Raw genomic sequence first — 17,500 nt, forward strand, 5'->3', positions numbered from 1 at the left:
GCTGTAAAGTGTTGTAAACATAGTTTAAGCCTATGTTACCTCTGACATTATGTGTATTCGTGAACTGTAACGTTAGAGCTTTGTAATAGTGAGCTCCAATAGCAAACGTTACTGTCCCTTAATTTGCTAATATTCATGCAGTTTACATGTTGAGTATGACTAAATACAAATTGTTTACATTATCCAACATCTCCATCAAGGTTATCTTTTTTTCATTTTGATACACTTCTGTATTTTTTATGTGAGAAATGCATGCTTGCTGCAAGATAAATAACCATGTTGTGTTTTTATTTTCCTCTCTTTGACAGCTCCTGTTACCAACCACCCTTATCCCTATTACATCCACCTCTACAGTACCTCCTTTATTAATAAACCAACGGCTCTTTTAAGAGCCATTCCTAATATTTTCAACACAGACACACACACACAAACACACACACACACACACACACACACACACACACACACACACACAGACAGACATTTTCTCTTTCTCTCTGTCTCTCTCTCTGTCTCTCTTTGTCTCTGTCTCTCTGTCTCTCTCTCTCTCTCTCTCTCTCTCTCTCTCTTCTCTCTCTCTGTCTCTCGCTCACTCTCTCTGTCTTGTGCTTGCGCCAGCACTGCGCTCTCCTCTAGAAGGCCTACTGTCTTCAAGTAAGTATTGTCATTCTATTCCTTCTTTTGTATTTCACATTACTGTCTTACTGACCAAAAAACACAGTGCATGAACATTTGAACATGCCTATGGCATTCTTTTTTTCTGACAATGTTTTTGTCTCACTTATACAACATAGTATTGTTGAAATGGCTGATCAGCAAGACGACTGGGAAGCAGAAGATGCTATTTTCCTTGCTGATATGCTTCTGGCTCAAGAAAAAGTAAGACTGTAATCTTGCCAGTGTGGGAATTAGAAAATTATATTTGTATAACTGTATTTCAGTGTTGTCATACAATGCTATATTTCTGCCATCCAAGGCAAAGAAAGCCAAGGGCGAAGCAGACTCTGCTACAGGCAGTAGTTTTCAGGTCCGATGGGTGGAAAAAAATGCTGAAGGAAGTCCACTGCTAAAAAGAAGCAGAAGTGGAGAGACACGAAATCGTGCTTCAGCTACAGGTAGTCTTCCAAGATTATTTCTAATTACCCACCTCAAGAATTGGAATTAACCTTCATTAGATCCAATATGTAGTTTGGTAGTTTTTATCTAAGCCCTATGTTATTACATTTTGTTTTTGTTGTTTCCTTTTATAACATTGACCACAAAAATAGGGGGTGTTTCTTTTATTTTCGGATATTAATAGGGTTTCTGTTTCCTATTTTTTATATTTTTTTCCTTTTTAAATATGTTAAACTGTGCCATTAGAAAACCATAAGGTGGATCTGTTATGTATGTTTTGTCTTCATCTATTTTGAAATGTATATTTTAAACTAGGACTATAAATGCATTCTGCAATGTTAATTTTAATGTCAACTTCTGCTAAACTAATCCAAGGATGTGAAATGTAAGTGAAGCAGTCCTGGTCAGGTTCATATTATATTGAATGTAACTAATATTGATTTACATGTAACACTTCCATATTATCGCCTGAAGTCACCAAACAAACATTGTATTTTTATGCCTATTACAGCCTTTTTCTATCTATCTTTTTAGTTTCCGTGGTTCCCAGTGAGGACTCTATTCCTTTTGAGTCAGCTGAGGAGGTTCTCACAGTGACCCAATCAGACTCCTCTCAACAGTTATTTGGTAAGATGAAACCCTACTATAATTAAGCAAGTTAGTAAAAAGCATGAAATGGATGTTTGTTTTATTTTACCTGCTTTTCAGAGACTGAGATGAACAAACTGCAGGACATTCTGCAGACCTCAGACAATATTCCAGATGCAAGTGGGCATCCTTCCACCTCCACATCATGGGGCTTGCGCCAATCTGCAGCCCAAGATGAGTGGCGGAAAGCGAGGTCTCATCATCTGAGCTGCTTGCTGTCCTGCAACGTGGTTCCAGAGAAGAACTGCAGCCAATGCACATCTCCTGCCATCATTCGATGCAGAGACTGCATGCCAGAGGAGTGGCTGTGTGCGGAGGTGACATACACATCCACAAAAAACACACACTCCATAACAGGGAGTCCTGCATTGGGGGAATTTACAAACCCATAGAGCCAACAGTGTGCTGCGTAAAGCAAGATGGCGGATATACACTGATCAATCAAGGTAGTGCTTTGATCTTTTTGATAAAGTGGTTGAAGTTGTGTCCTTGTTTTTATTAAAATTTTAATTTAATAATAATAAATTGCAAATAATTGTTTAAAGCTTCTCACTATTTATTGAACTTCTCTCTTTCAGTATGTCTTTTGCCTACAGTGAGGCCTGTCCAGTTGTGCACGTGTGATCCTGCAACCATAACAGAATCAGCTGGTAGAGCAATAATTATGGTTTGCATAAATGGTATTTTTATTTATTTATTTTTTCTTTTCCTGTCCAGAGTTATTTTCAGGACATAACTATGCATTAAATGTACTACCTTTTTCTTTTTATAGGTCGGTATGATTTGCACTTGCCAAACTTGTCTTGCAAATTATGTCTGGCACAGTGGACACCTGACATGAGCGACCTCATACGCAGTGGGTACTGGCCAGCATCTGTGAATGCTGACACATTGTTTTCAATGGATGTCTTTACTTCATTTGAAGAGTTGAAAACTGTGGCTCCCAGTTTGTCGCGTCAGGGTTTTTTGCGGATGTTGGAGAAGAGGACCTGTCAATTTGGAAGGGTAAGATCAGTGTGGATAATAGTTGCCTCAAGTAAAAATATTTTATAACTATTTAATTTGACTTTTTACTAATTTACTTGCAAATGTATAGGCTGGCAAAATCCACGGAGACGTATTCCAAAGGAGTTATTTGGAGTATACATTCTGCCAGTACCATTGTGAGAATATGGCCAGTGTAGAGCACTTCACCTGCCCAGCATGTACACCCAACATGATAGCTCTTTGCGCAGATGGCAACAGAAAGCAGTACCGATTTCGACAGTCAAAAGGGTTAGTTGTTTTACACTTAGTCAAATGAACTGACCAAATAATGTCTTACACTGAACAAGATCTTTTTTTCTTATTTTATTTAGGTCAGAGCAACCATATTTTGACGGTACTTTCATCGCCAAGGACGCTGAAGTACAGCATTTTGTTGAGGAGATCAGGAGTAAAATGAAAAGTGTTAGTTAAATATTTATATATTGTTTTTGCAATGTATGGCTTAAAACTTGAAATGTAGGATTTTCCATTACAAATTAGTTATTTCTTCCCTCAAGACCAGATGGTGTCAGCTTAAATGGAACAGACTAGTATCTCCCAACCAGCAATTTAAGCAATATGTTGCATCTCATCCAAGTAATTTGGGGTTTGAAATTGGGTATGTGTGGTGACATCCAAAGTGGCTAGATTTTGGTAATAGGTAGTGAGTTATTGTTTGCTAAGCTGAAGATAGGAAAGTGAAAGATGCATTTTCTGAAGCTCCTTGAGCCCTGACTAAACCTCCAGTTGTATTTTGAAAGTAAATATTTAATGTCTCCAATCATTAAACAGATGCTCTTTGGTGTAATGTAACCTGACTCCATAGTCCTGATGGATTAAGTAATTACATAGGATAATTGTTTTTGTTATAAGCATAACTATTTTGTCAAACTATTTTGTCATGCAGACTGCCGGCAGAGGAATCTGTGGAGCCAGTCAGTGGTCTGATGCACGGGAGACAGCCAGAAGAGCTAGTAAACTGGATGAAGAGGGCATTGAGGTGGTTGTTTGCCGACACGGAGTGCTATTGAAGGCCCTCAACATGTATAGGGGGGAAATATTTGCTTATCCGCTGTTCCTGCAAAAGGAGCTTCAGGCAGCCACAAATGGACAGTTCTTTTGCACGGATATTGCTTGCAAGTATTGGCCCTACCTTGAAAAGTTGTCGGTCTCCATGTCAGAACTCAGACCTTTACTGCAGATGAGGCCATTCCTTTATGTCATGCATGCCAAGGCCCATTCAACAAAGTGTGAGGTACTACATGTTCTTTATCATACAAATTTAAACGGTAACTTTTATGTATAATACATATGATTATAAAATAAATGTCCACACTGATTTGTTAGATAATCTGGAGTGGCAAAAATCAAGAGGGTGCTGGTACAACTGCAGGGGAGGAGGTCGAAATGGTAAACAGCTACCTCTCTCGTTGTGCCCTCACAACCAAGTACATGACAAAATCTGGTAAGTCGATCTAAGCTTTGTTTAAGATAAAACTCTAAATAATCCCCTATGATTGTTACATTTATCTGAAATTAAAGCTCAACTGTGAAGAAGTTGATTAACTGAATGACCATTAATGGGACTTTCCTCCATCACTTTATTCATTATGTTTAAAAAGCCAGGAATGACATGTTAACAGTCCATGCTATTGGATGGAACCAACGGAAGCAGGAAGGCCTTCATCTTGCATTATCCAGCAGATATGTCAAGGTATTGACCAGATAACGTGAGACATGATCAGATTTACTGACCATATTCATATAAAACCAATGTCATGTTTGACCAATGTGTCTTAGATACTGTATAGACAACATAAAGCCTCTATGATTGGTCTTACCCTTTGAAGATAACATCTTAAAAATCTTGCTTTTTTTTACTGTAGACTTGTGAAAAGGCGGAGGCTGAGTCTCAGAGACTGGAAGATTTGACCAATCAACTTGGTTGCCCTGAGAACATGGTGCATCAGTGGGTTCATGATGTCAGAGAATGGGCTTCCGATGGTATAATATTTTATGGAAATTCTTTTACATAGTTTTCTAATGTATTGTGATAGTCAATTATAGTATATGACTCAGACTTGTTTCCTTGCAAGGCCCTGCACCTCCTGCTCCTTCCCCAGCCATTAGCTTTTGCTTGTACAACCTAAAAGATCGATCAGATTTGTTTTTGTTTTTGTTTATATTGCTTTTGTATTTTAAGATTCTGCAGGTACCAGATGTGATGACCAACAACCTCTTCAGGAATCAATTGAAGAAATGTTCCTTGCGGTTCATCACAGAAAAGCCAGCCTTTATAATCAGACTGGTATGTTGATAACTGATCTAATCTTGTCATTTATATCACTTGCAGATATCTTGTCTGGATTGTTTATTTCTGTATCTACTAGGGGTGGGAATCACCAGAGGCCTCACGATACGATATCAGCACGATACTTGTGTCACGATACAATATTATTGTGATTTTAAACATATTGCAATATTCTGCGATATACTGCAATTTCTTACCTTTTTGTCCAACTTGAAATTTTTCCCAATTTCAAATGATGTCCCCAAAGGAAACTTTGTCAACATCTGTTTTATCTAAAAAGATACATTTCTCTGTTTGTTCATCTCACTTCAGTTTATTGCTGTAAAATGGGGATTGTCAAGCAGACAGACTGACCAACACATATATGATAATAGATCGATACTTGCGTCTGTGTATCGATACAGTATTGCCACGGAAAATATTGCGAAATTCTGCTGTATCGATTTTTTTCCCCCACCCTTAGTATCTACAAGTCTTTAGTTTTAAAATCTATTTCTTTTGAATTTTACAGATACTAGGGCTATTTTGTCTTTTAATTCATTTGTTTTTCTTTTTTGATTTATCAATTGTTAAATGATTTTAAGTATAAGGCTTTAACAGTATTGCATGTATCATATCTGCATACACATAATTGTGCATTATGTTTTCTCTATTTTTAACTATAGACAGCAACAAAATCCGACAGTTGCGACGAAGGAAATTGGGGGAAGAGAAGAAAAAACTGTTTGAAAAAATCAAGCTGTACAATGAGCAGGTTGCAGATGAGGAGCGCATCCTTGAGGATAAGGTGGAAAGCAGACTCTCTGTGGTGGAAGGAGACAGTGGGGCAGACTGTCTAATATGGCCGTGGGAAGTGCACAGCAGAGGTATTGAACAATTTCTCTATGTGTGTATTGCTAGTATTTATGGGTTTTGCCTAGGAGTTGGGCCATTTTCATTACTCATTGCCAGACCCTTAATCTTTCGGATTTGGGTTTGGATTTCCAGGCTAGGTTTTGCCTACACTACTTATCTTTTAACAGGTATGCTTTCTGTAAGTCAAACTTGTGTTCAAAGGATGTTATTTTTGTGACTTCAGAATCGAGCAATATCCTTACGAAGAAGAAGATTTTTGATGTTTACATGTCAAAAATGCGGCTTCAAGAGGAAAAGATAATTTTGATGAGGGAGATGAGACAGCACTGCGCCTACCTCAGAAAGCTGGCCTGGAGTCTCCGCAAAATGATGTCCGAAATGTCTTCTGGCAGGAACAGTGGTAAGAAGCCAAATTACATTTTTTATGTTCTCCTTACAGTGACACTATAAATTCCTAAGCAACTTGTGCTGCAGGTCCTGCCTATTGATTTGACTGACACCATGACCTTTTGTCAGTGGTCCTTAACCATCCAGTGCGCCGTACTTGAGGGACAGCGCAACATTAACAACAACCGCTCAACTGAAATTTACATGGCCAAACCTCGTCAATTGTTTTTCAGTGCAAAGACACACTATACTTTACAGGCAATGATAATATAGTGCTACAGAAGGTTCACTTTATAAAATCAAGTGGTAGTTTATAGTCACTGTTGCTAAATGATCTCTTTGTTCATTGTTTTGTAATTTGCTCAGTAGAGAGATACTAGTGAGGTAGTGGATGGCAAAAGGTCTGCGTGGAGCCTCTGCAGAAGTATAAATTAAGGTGTAAAATTAGCTGGGCCTAGCAACTTAGTGTTTTTTATAATTGGGGTACACAAGTCTCCATAAAGCACAGGTTATTTTTCAGAATTGAAAAAAACAGCTTCTGAAATCACTCAGTGCAGTTTCAAGGTCCCTTGATGATAACAAAATCATATTTGAATAAATGTGCCCATTCTCGCAACAGGGAAGCCTATATGACCTGGACTATCACTTTGAGGTCCTCGGGTATTACATCCTTGTGGCTAAATCTAAATTATCTGTAGTTCATTCAGTAAAGTTAATGACTAGCTGAACTACACTAACTCAATTGAGGTATTGTCACACCTCTTTTTCATTTTTCTTCTAGGCAGTTTAAGTGAAGAGGGGCATCGTGGGCTGCTGTGTCTTCATCAGAAAAGGCTTGCTGATGTGGAGGAGAAGTTCCAAGTCGTTAGCTCAAGGTACAGCCAGGCTTTAGGACCGAATGCTGCTTCTCTGCTTGAGGATGGACCCGAGGACATACCGGAGGACGACAAAGAACATGTATATGAGAGTTCAGATGAGAGTGATTTTGAGGCAGTGTAAACCAGTTTTTCGAAACACTAGCTTTATAGATGGAAAGGTATTGCATCGGATTTATGTATGTCAAGCGCGATATAATCTTCCCTGCAAGAGCATGTATGCCCTCCAGCTCTCTCAGAGCAGACACTTCCTCACACGAGGTGGCTGCTCTGTCTTGTGCACTGTGTGTAGTTTCATACATGAAGATGTCATTATGTAACTCTTCCTATGTTTTGTGTCACGCTCTCAGCTACCTGCACGATTCTTGGTTGTAAAATTGTTATGCAAAGACTAAAATCTGTGCGCAGCATATATAATTTGCTTGTGAGCATGTTTTATCATGCTCGCGACATATGACATAAATCTGACCCAATATTCAGGAAAATTTGAAAACAACACATACAAAAATCCAAAACCAATACAACAACAAATATGTGCTGCAAATGAAAAAATGTTGCTAAATGCCTAAACTAATAGGCAACTGCAAACTGCTCTAAACACAAATTAACTAAAAAACAAACACTGAATACAAGTGCATTAACAGGGATTGACCACACCTAGAGGATGAGTCACACCACGCAAAACTATTTAAATTCATTTTTACAATGACAATGTAGTAATTGTAATTTCTCTGCAGTTACATCTGCCATGTCGTGTTGTACATTTGGTTGGCTTTCAGTGTTATCTATCTATAACTATCGTCCATCAAATCGCTCTGAAAGTGATCCCAAACAATATTGTTTACCACTGTTTGTCATTATTACATATATATCATGTCATGCTGTTTCACTTAGCACTCCTTTTTAGACAAGTAGAACTGTTTGGATTAGATATGCCGTGTTTAAGTTGCATATGTTTTGGGGGTTTGGAATCTTCACTGCATGTTTCTGCTAGCATAAGTGCTTTGAACCACTGTAGCGTATTTGCCCAGGTCGGCCACTGTATGAAACAGCATTGATCGTATGACACGCATAACGGCAACATGAATGTCCAAAAGGCAAAGAGATAATCATATTTAAATAGCTACGTTAAAGATATCTTTACCGTATCTGCCCCATCTGTTTGGGGGCAGAGGACTAAATATTGTAAACTCATGCTCTTAACTGTAGAATTAATCGTCATTTAAAAATGTGAAAAACCCTGTTGTATATACGTGTGCCCTAGTTTTTTTTGTTTTATTGCATAATCCAGTATATTGTTATTCATAGTGACAATGTGGCTCATTTGAATTGAAGGTACATGCTACTACATTTAACTTATTTTTAAAAAATGACGATCATTACCCATGAGTTTTGATTGTAGTGTTTCCTGTTTATACTGCTGTTACTGTTAAAAAAATCAACAAATTTCCCAATGCCGTTACTGCAGGAATAAAACAAGGTGTAAGTGTAAGTGCATGTAACCTTGTTTATGCTAATGTCTTCATGAAAATAAAATATGTGCGAAATAACTGATTTGTCATTTTTCTTTTAACGTTGTATGCCAGTTGTATACAGGGTGTTTAAAATAAGTAAAAATAATTTTCAGACAAAATAGCATTTTGACATTTTGGATGTCTAGTAAGTATATAGTTAGATATTGTATTAATTATTGCATAACATTAGAATAAATATATTTTTCATCATCCTGCTGAAGGACTGCTCTGGATACAATAATTAACACAAGGGGGGGTTCATATTTGGGTTCTATTACCAGGGATACTAGATTGCTAAATTGATATTTTAAAACTATAACGTTACATTAATCTACATTTACATGTTACATCATGGTATTAATTTATTTAATTCAATTACATTATTTTGGTCTTATTACTGGTGAAATATACCGTAGTATGCTGCTGTAAACAAACACTACGGTACAAGGGGAGCGCACTCAAATTCCATATCCCACATTCATTCATTCATTCATGTCATAGAATCGGACAGCGATCAGGCAGTGCTTTAACGGCAGAATCGCTTCAATGTGGATATTAAATGAGTGATTTTGTCACCAGCAACCGTAGCTTAGTTTTTCCAGTAAGTTAAGTACCGTCTAATAACCATACACAGTATATAAGATAATAGGCTAACGTTTACTTAACCGGGCATCCGCCGGACGTGACGTATAATTGCGGATCCGAAAGACAAAATACATATCACAAAAATACATATCACAAGTATATTGATTTATTTGTCTAACGTTTTATGTGAGGATGTAAACAATAATGATACAAATAATAATAAAATACAGTTTCATGTATTTGTCTCATGTAATGTGTGCTCGGTCAGCCGGCGGACGGCATCAATCTGAAACGGAATGAAGCCCATCCAGGGCGGGCAGCAGAAACCGGAGTCGAACACGTCCACCCCGGAAGAACTACAAGTATACTGGTTTGTAACAGATTCTGGGGCGCGTATCTAGTGGGAGTTGTAGTTTTGAAATATATTGGTATATTTCTCATAATTAGAAGTTGGCAGTGTGTAATGTTGGATACACCCTGGGGTTTTTTGGGATGGGGAACACACTGGTGTCATCAGATTTTAAAAATGTAATCGTTAAATAGGTGAAAATAGCATATTACCATATTTGACAGTGCTTACAGTGGGTAAACTTTGGAGACCATATCTACATGACAGCTGAGGTCCAGAGCTTTCTATAACAGCTGGTCTTATGTGTGTAGAACCTTCTGTTGCTAAATGACAGGCCTTCAAACATGGACTGGGTTCAAGGTTCAGAGGTCAATATTTCAAAGCAGGAGTAATGTATGCTCTCCAGACTGACATATGTTACTCTCCAGGTTGAGACCTTTCCAACGATGTGTTTAGTATAGTCTTACGACAAGGTTTTAATTTTTACTACATCATGGAGACCACTTTGCAGGCGATACTTTATTGTCCCCAGAGGGATATTTGTCAACATAACAGTTGACATATTGTCTTATCATACAGCTGGCATATACTTTAAATAAAAAAAAACTCAAACATAGTGGAAGCATATCACAGCCAAAATCTATTGCTCATCTTTCACAAAGAGTGATTAAGGCAACCTAACCTTATGCACCATATAATGAAGCAATTGCACAACCCCTGCAGCCTGAAGAAAAATTATATTAAGTTTCAATTGAGGCAGGTCCAAATCAGGCCTAGTTTAAAATAATGTCGAGTTTACATTGGTTTACCCTATATCTTCTTCCAGAAGAGCTTATACTTGCGGCGCACACCGGTACGCACTCTTCTCGTTATAAATACGGACGTGCGTTACCTTATGCGGTCCTGCACGAGCCTCACGCTCCTCCCAAGGTCGTCCCATATTTGTCCTAATAAGGTCCATGTTAATCAATCAATGTATATTTCAGCCTTGAAAGGAGCACTCGATCACCAATCACGAAATGGAAAAAATGGGGAAAAAACACGATTCAGTGATTGTGAGATCGAGGTGCTCCTAACAGAGGTAGAACATCCAAACTAAATCCTGTTTGGAAGCCTTAACCCTTGTGTAGTGTTCATATTTTTGATACACAAATTTAATAATGTAGCCTAATGTAACAGATTTAGCTCAATTACCAATGATACATCATTTATGGTTCATATTTGCCATTTAGACTACCCCTGTGAGATCACATTTATGATCATATGATCATTGTCGTTTTTTGTTAAAAAACAAGGAAATTCAATTATGCAGTTGTGCTTATTTCTTAGAACTTAATCAAAACAGGTGAAAGTGCTTGAAATGTAACAATTTGATAACTTTGTGTTGGAATAGCAGGTGCAGAAAGACAACATTCCCACACACAGACACCTACAATCAGACACGACCACATAAAGACACACACACACACACACACACACACACACACACACACACACACACACACACACAGATACACATCAAACAAACAACGCATTTCACGGGGAGAGGCAGAGAAGAGCAGCGGTGTACAAAGGCAATTGCGCTGGGTGTAAGATAGGGCCCTTAAAGTCTTAGGGCCTAATTTACTAACACTAGCGCAGTTTGCGCTGCGTCTGTTTATGCGAGTTCGGTAATAGCGCACGCTATGCTTCCACATTTTGCGTAGTATTTATCAACCCTGACACCCATCAGCCAATCAGCGTCTTTCTCCGCCCACTAGACCGTAGATTGCGCTGTAGCGAAGCGGTACTTGTGCTATGATACGGCTGAGTGAAGACTGCGATATTCCCACTGCTGATGCTATGACTGTTTGAAATGATCCTGATATATCTGTAATGTAGCGAGGAGTTTAACAACTGCTGGAATGGGATGTGAACGCTGAGTCGGAGATTCAATGTCATCTTTGATTTCTTCCAGTAGCTCTAATACTGCACGGCTGCTCGATCTGTAACGCTAAATGATGTTGTGTTCACTGACAAAGTGTGATTCTCGTGTTAAACACATGTTCAGCCTCGCCCATGTCTTCGTCTTGCTCAGATTACTGTTGCCATTTCACCAGCGGCATAAAGGTCTACGAGGAAACTCGACTGCGGCTGGTTTAGAGCTGCTTTTAAGAGGCGGAGAATTTCCCCCGCAGAATAGAGGCGCGCTCTTACTGACAGTCTTTGTAAATACCACGGAATAGAGATATATATATATATATATATTAGGTGCACTTTGCGCTTATCCTCCCACCTTTTCGGGTGGAACTCCCACTTTCCCCAAGACCCTCCCACGAACGCATATTGAAAGCGCAACTTGTCTCTTCTCGCTCATGTGGCAGACAATCTGAGATTTTACCCAAGTGTGCCCTGTTTGTAAATAGCCCGCATCGGTTACGTCCGTCTTTGCGACCAATTAGTGCCTGGAAACAAGCGCAAACGGCTTGATAAATCTAGCACTTAGTGTAGTAGGCTGAGGATAGAACAATATAATTTACTATTCATAGGATAGCCAGTATGGTTTCTATATACTATAGACATTTTAAGGATGCCACAGCTAAGAATGTTGACGTGCTTTTTTGAAACTATTGTTTTGACCAAATTCCCAGATATATTTTAGGTTATCTTGGATGTTGATAAAACTGAAGTAGACTATTCAATTAAAAGTGTGTGATACTAAAAAAAAGAAACAAGTTCATTTGTCTGTTTTATTGAATAAAGTGCAGTAAACTGAAATACAACCTTAGCTTAGAGTGACAATAATAAACAAACACAAAAAAGTACATGCATTACAAGTTATTACAATATTAACACAGCCGCAAAACGGAAATGGATATAGGACACTCGAACACTGACTGTAAATATTAATGTAAAAAGCATCCGTTTCAAAGTGCTGCAAATGCGTTAGTGTGTTAAACCTGTAGAAGTCTAGGAGAAAGTCAGCCACTTCTAACTTGATTCATGACCTCAGTAAACATTTTCATTATGAGTTTATGGTCTCAAACGCTAGTTTTAAGTCTTCTGCAACACAGAATGATGTTCATTTTTTTAATTATGGTCTCGATTTTTAAATTAGCGATAAAGCAGGGGGTGTTTTAGGGCGTGGCTTTGATGTGATTGCCAGTAAAAGTGTGTAACGTAATGTAGAGTTTAAGTAGCGTTGATGGCTCCTCCCTCACTCGTCTAAAATTGTCACATCCCCAACCCTGATCGCTGCGCCTAACGGCAAACTCGACGACTCATAGCAGATCTCCACACACCAATGGCACCTACAATGGAAGCACTAACAAGTGTTGTCATCCGCCACCCACTCCAATGGCCACTTCTTTCCACTGTAAAACAAAAAGGAAAGTTTGAGTTTGAGTTATGCAGATAAAATGTAGACACAATGAGACAAATTTAGACTTCCTGTAGCTGTTACCATAGTATAATATTCCAATGTGACTGTGTACAATAATTCATTGAGTTTATGATGTGAATCACGGTTTGGAATGCAATATATATATATATATATATATATGTATGTATGTATGTATGTATGTATGTATGTATGTATATATATATATATATATATATATATATATATATATATATATATATATATATATATATATATATATATATATACACACACATATATATACATATATGTATTGCATTCCAAACCGTGATTATATGTGTGTGTGTGTGTATATATAGCTCTTATTATGAAGTGTTAAGTAAGATTTAAGGTACTTTTTGTGTCACCTTTAATTAACTCTACCATCATCAAAACAAATGAGGAATATCCTTCAGAAAGGTTTTTAATCCAAAAAACAAAAACAGTCTGTAAAAATCCAGCGTTACATCATAAAAATATGTAAATCGTTCGCTAACAGCCGGGATTATAGAGGGGGAGTCAGCCGCATACTATGATACAATACAGATGTTTTCTCACTGTGCTTTCTGCCGGGTTTTTCAACCGTGTAAAAAAGTGATTTTGTAAAGAGATTTTTTAAACCCGGCTGTTAGCTGGTATTTGAGTTATGGTGGTGTTGTATTATTAACGTAAGTGCAAAAACATGAAAACATGAATCAATATCTCCCTCTTACTCATCGCTAAGTAGACTGTGTATGTGAACACCTGATTACCTTAACGTTAACAACCTGCAAGCAGGTGGGCGGTTCTTGAGCGTACTATAAAATAAATCAAACAAAGAGAAATAGTCTTCCCTCGTCTTAAAGTGATAAAAAAACAAAACGATACTATAGTAACCTATTTGCTTTTACATTGCAGCGGAGGAGAAATCGTCTGCACAAAATAATTTAAGTGTCTGATGGTTATTTATGTGTGCTTTAGAACATAATCACTGCGAAACAATCATTACTAAGCTTTATTTATCTCTCTCAACTACACAATAACAGATTCAAGTAGCTACAAAATATGAGTTCTGCTGGTATACAGCTGGACGGGAGTATGTGATGTTAGCTGTTCACTGAATATGACGTGTAAAGCTCTGCCCATTTCTATATCTTAAAGTAATTGTTATGCGTGGCTCTCGGCTACCCAGGTGATGTCATGACCAGGGATTTACCCACGTTGACTGGCTGAACATATAATCAGGGTCCAACCCTGGTCACCGGTGTGAAAGAGGTATAAGATGTATGTAGGGTATACTAAATTAGTTTTCATAAGTAGTGTTTAAGCACCTATATAGACTAACTTTAACTTAGAAATGTACATACATTTAGTCATTAACTTGTATTTGTTGCACTAATTGACAATGTGTTAACCATGAAAAGTCATACATACCAGAGTTTGCATGGCTCCCACTCGACCTGCTTCATTTTTTGGCCCTATAAAACAGTGAGTTTTATAAACTTTAAATTTGCACGTCTTAACAGTTATACTATTCTCTAAAATATGCTTTTAATTAATTAATCGACCCTTTTCGACTGGTACAATCTGTATCTTCAGAATTTCCATTTGGTGTGAAGTTCAGCAATTGCTTTTTTTCCTCTTACACTGTATGAAGAACCAACTTGCTAAGGTGTGCACTCGACACCCAGCTCTCCTAAATTCTTGAGAAATATACATTTTCATTTGTAAGAGACAAGTTGGGCTCCTGCCTAAAACAATACAACTTTGATTGAAAGCTGTGTTAAACAGCAAAATCAAATCAAAATCTGATTCCAGGAAATTTAACTGGAATCGTGTTTTTGCTAAATGAAACACTTCATTATATATGAAATTGACTATACAGCAAGTACAGTCAAGTCCTTACAGTTGAAAAGGGCCTTTGAAAACATTTAACGAAAGGGAACGCACGAACTGCAAAACATATTTTCACTTAATTTAATTTTGAATTTCTTATGACAACGGAAGGAGCTACGTGATGCCTTATTTATCATTAACCTTAACAACTTTGCATTTGGCAACCCTCTTCACAGGGTAAAAATCCTGGCTCCCTGTCAGTGTGTGTAGGCATTCTGAAAGGAAAAATATATTAACAAGCTTACTACACTGAACAAGCCTTTACAGAATTATAGGAGATTATTGAAAAAACATTACTTATCGAGTTTTCTTATATCAAAGTTATTCTTGTACAAAATGTGAATGCAACACTGGTAAGTTACTCTATACAATGGTCTGGGTGAATACTTGATTCTTATTGGCTGCAGGGTGTCACATAGTGTCAGAAATTATTTCTATTTAAAAAAAATGTTATCCAAGGCAAAACATGTTGGCTTTCTAACTAGTGCTAAAAAAAGGGTTTATGAGCTGAGTGGACAACAAATATCCCCCGTTTCTGTGTGGCAAGTCATATCTAAGGTTGGTTCTATTTACTGGAGCAGTGAACACTGTTTGCATTGCATAAGAACCTTATGGAACGTGAATGTAATGCCTCAGGCGTAACCATTGAAACATAGTAATTGTTTAAAAAAAAAGTGACCATGGTATAAGTGGAGGCAACCCTAATAAGTTAACTATAAGTAAGCTATAAGTAAATTAACCCTTATTTATATACTATAAGATTAGGCAATAGGAGAAATATGTTGGCATTCATTGTCGAAACCCCATGAATCCTAATCAGTAAAAGTCATTGTGGTGTCAGGAGTTGTGGAACATATTCTCACGGCAGATACCAGCTTTTGGGGAAAAGACATTTCTTATTGATGGAGTGGCAGTAGTTAATGGGGAAAGAGACCACAGATTAAATTTAGCTTGATTAATTTAAATGTCAAGCTTACCAAATAAATAAATAAATGTGGATGCATCGCCAAAACATAATAGGTTACAACCACTAATGCAAATACAGCAATAATGAGGACTCCCAACAATGAATTTCAATTCAAAATGCATAGATTTACACACACACACAGTAAATGAACAAACCTTTTCTTTTACGTGACACCACTCTACTGGGAGCTGGACAGCCTCCTTCAACACTGTCACCTGTTGATTACAGGGAAAAACAAACAAACAATTTATTAAGACAGTTTACAATTGAGATGGTCTTTATTGGCCCTCTGATATTAATTATGGACCCAATGTCTTTCATTAGGGGGTCTGACAATTTTGGAATATGAGTTAACACGAAGGCTTGCAATTAATACTTTCTTCATCTGGGACTGAAGGCAGTGCAAAGTGTTTACTGGATACAGAAATTACACCCTTTAGGATAACCAGGCTCTGCTGTTAGCAGGAACAGGATGTATTGTGAGGGGCTTAGAACTTATTTCCAGTACTCTTCATATAGAACCTGTTATTACACATCTTAGTTGAATTCGACGGCATTCAATGGTCTGCTATTTCTTTAAAACAGACTGTTGCAAAGTATAACAGACCGTTGCCATGCATAGCAGGGTGTCGTCATGGTCGCCATCAATCTGCTGAAAAAAAGAAGTGGGGAAGATGTGGGGAAAAGTGGAGCGAGCAACTCCTGCAATTCAGGCAATGGCAGCATAAGTGGTGAGTGCCTATCGCTACATTTGTTCATACAGTCTATGATAGCTACGCAGTAACTTCAGCCATCGGGACAACAACGCTAATTAGTAACATTGCAACATCGTTTTTACAAAGTGTGTCACAAACAAGATGAATGAGGACAGAAACGTCAACATAAATAGTCCCATTCACTTTTCACGTCTCATTTCACCATCAATGGAAATGTTCAGTTCAGTCAACCCGCCCTGATTAAAACAGCAGCTGGATGAAGGAGTTTTCCCACCTAGCTAGCGATAGCAGGGCATCACCCCATTACAGCCTGACTTATTTTGGAGGTAAAATAGAAAGCTACTACCACAGCCTGTAATTGGGGGATTAAATGCATGTTGGACCCTGGCTTTTGCCAGAAATGCATGTGCTGCAAACAGCTGGCTATCTGGTAGGCACACACACTGATGCCAAGCATGGAGGAGGAGATACTGTGGTGTTGAGTGACTGACGGAGGGTTATATTAAACAGCTACAGTTTACGTTGCTATGGACGCAGGATACCAACCATAGAGACGGAACATACCTTTTTCTTTATCGGTAGCAATACTATCGTTTTTTTAAATTAATATTTGGTGTCAAATTATTTATTTATTATTTATTTAGTTAAGTAACCATGTAATAGGCAGGATAATGCCTCACTCTACATTATCCCTTACTTATGCTTACCTTTTTCTTGACAAACTTGGGAGGCTCCAGTGGAGGCTACTGATAAAATCAAAGACTTTGGGGGTGTAGGTGGAGCTGCAGGGGATGAGGCTGGGCAACAGCAACCTGTGTTGTTGGTGGAGCCAGTTGAGGTGTAGGTGGAGCTGCAGGGGGATGAGGCTGGGCAACA

At 38.0% G+C, this 17,500-nt stretch overlaps 3 protein-coding genes across 3 annotated transcripts; all 3 read left to right on the plus strand.

Moving 5' to 3' along the window:
- Positions 1-530: 530 nt before the first annotated feature.
- Positions 531-2,156, plus strand: LOC114551760 (uncharacterized). Its single transcript, XM_028572717.1, has 5 exons — positions 531-654; positions 795-879; positions 977-1,115; positions 1,651-1,743; positions 1,825-2,156. The coding sequence occupies exons 2-5, from the start codon at positions 805-807 to the stop codon at positions 2,154-2,156; spliced, it is 639 nt and encodes a 212-aa protein (XP_028428518.1). The 5' UTR covers positions 531-654; positions 795-804.
- Positions 2,088-4,504, plus strand: LOC114551766 (uncharacterized). The gene is made up of 8 exons (XM_028572724.1): positions 2,088-2,210; positions 2,343-2,444; positions 2,537-2,769; positions 2,861-3,039; positions 3,123-3,213; positions 3,698-4,045; positions 4,138-4,255; positions 4,417-4,504. The coding sequence occupies exons 2-8, from the start codon at positions 2,429-2,431 to the stop codon at positions 4,428-4,430; spliced, it is 999 nt and encodes a 332-aa protein (XP_028428525.1). The 5' UTR covers positions 2,088-2,210; positions 2,343-2,428; the 3' UTR covers positions 4,431-4,504.
- Positions 4,499-7,485, plus strand: LOC114551767 (uncharacterized). Its single transcript, XM_028572725.1, has 6 exons — positions 4,499-4,520; positions 4,677-4,794; positions 4,994-5,098; positions 5,767-5,967; positions 6,180-6,356; positions 7,125-7,485. Exons 2-6 carry the CDS (start codon positions 4,749-4,751, stop codon positions 7,340-7,342), a joined length of 747 nt encoding a protein of 248 aa, XP_028428526.1. The 5' UTR covers positions 4,499-4,520; positions 4,677-4,748; the 3' UTR covers positions 7,343-7,485.
- Positions 7,486-17,500: the final 10,015 nt, after the last annotated feature.

Source organism: Perca flavescens, unplaced genomic scaffold (genome assembly GCF_004354835.1).
Source record: "Perca flavescens isolate YP-PL-M2 unplaced genomic scaffold, PFLA_1.0 EPR50_1.1_unplaced_scaf_5, whole genome shotgun sequence".
Lineage (NCBI taxonomy): Eukaryota > Metazoa > Chordata > Actinopteri > Perciformes > Percidae > Perca > Perca flavescens.

Excerpts from the sequence above, each read along its gene's own strand:
- LOC114551760 (XM_028572717.1), top strand. The coding sequence starts at position 805 with ATGGCTGATCAGCAAGACGACTGGGAAGCAGAAGATGCTATTTTCCTT. Across the intron at positions 880-976 it reads TGCTTCTGGCTCAAGAAAAA|GCAAAGAAAGCCAAGGGCGA; the intron begins GTAAGACTGTAA and ends CTGCCATCCAAG. Across the intron at positions 1,116-1,650 it reads AAATCGTGCTTCAGCTACAG|TTTCCGTGGTTCCCAGTGAG; the intron begins GTAGTCTTCCAA and ends CTATCTTTTTAG.
- LOC114551766 (XM_028572724.1), top strand. Across the intron at positions 3,040-3,122 it reads CGATTTCGACAGTCAAAAGG|GTCAGAGCAACCATATTTTG; the intron begins GTTAGTTGTTTT and ends TATTTTATTTAG. Across the intron at positions 3,214-3,697 it reads TCAGGAGTAAAATGAAAAGT|ACTGCCGGCAGAGGAATCTG; the intron begins GTTAGTTAAATA and ends TTTGTCATGCAG.
- LOC114551767 (XM_028572725.1), top strand. The coding sequence starts at position 4,749 with ATGGTGCATCAGTGGGTTCATGATGTCAGAGAATGGGCTTCCGATG. Across the intron at positions 5,099-5,766 it reads CAGCCTTTATAATCAGACTG|ACAGCAACAAAATCCGACAG; the intron begins GTATGTTGATAA and ends TTTTAACTATAG. Across the intron at positions 5,968-6,179 it reads GTGGGAAGTGCACAGCAGAG|AATCGAGCAATATCCTTACG; the intron begins GTATTGAACAAT and ends TTGTGACTTCAG.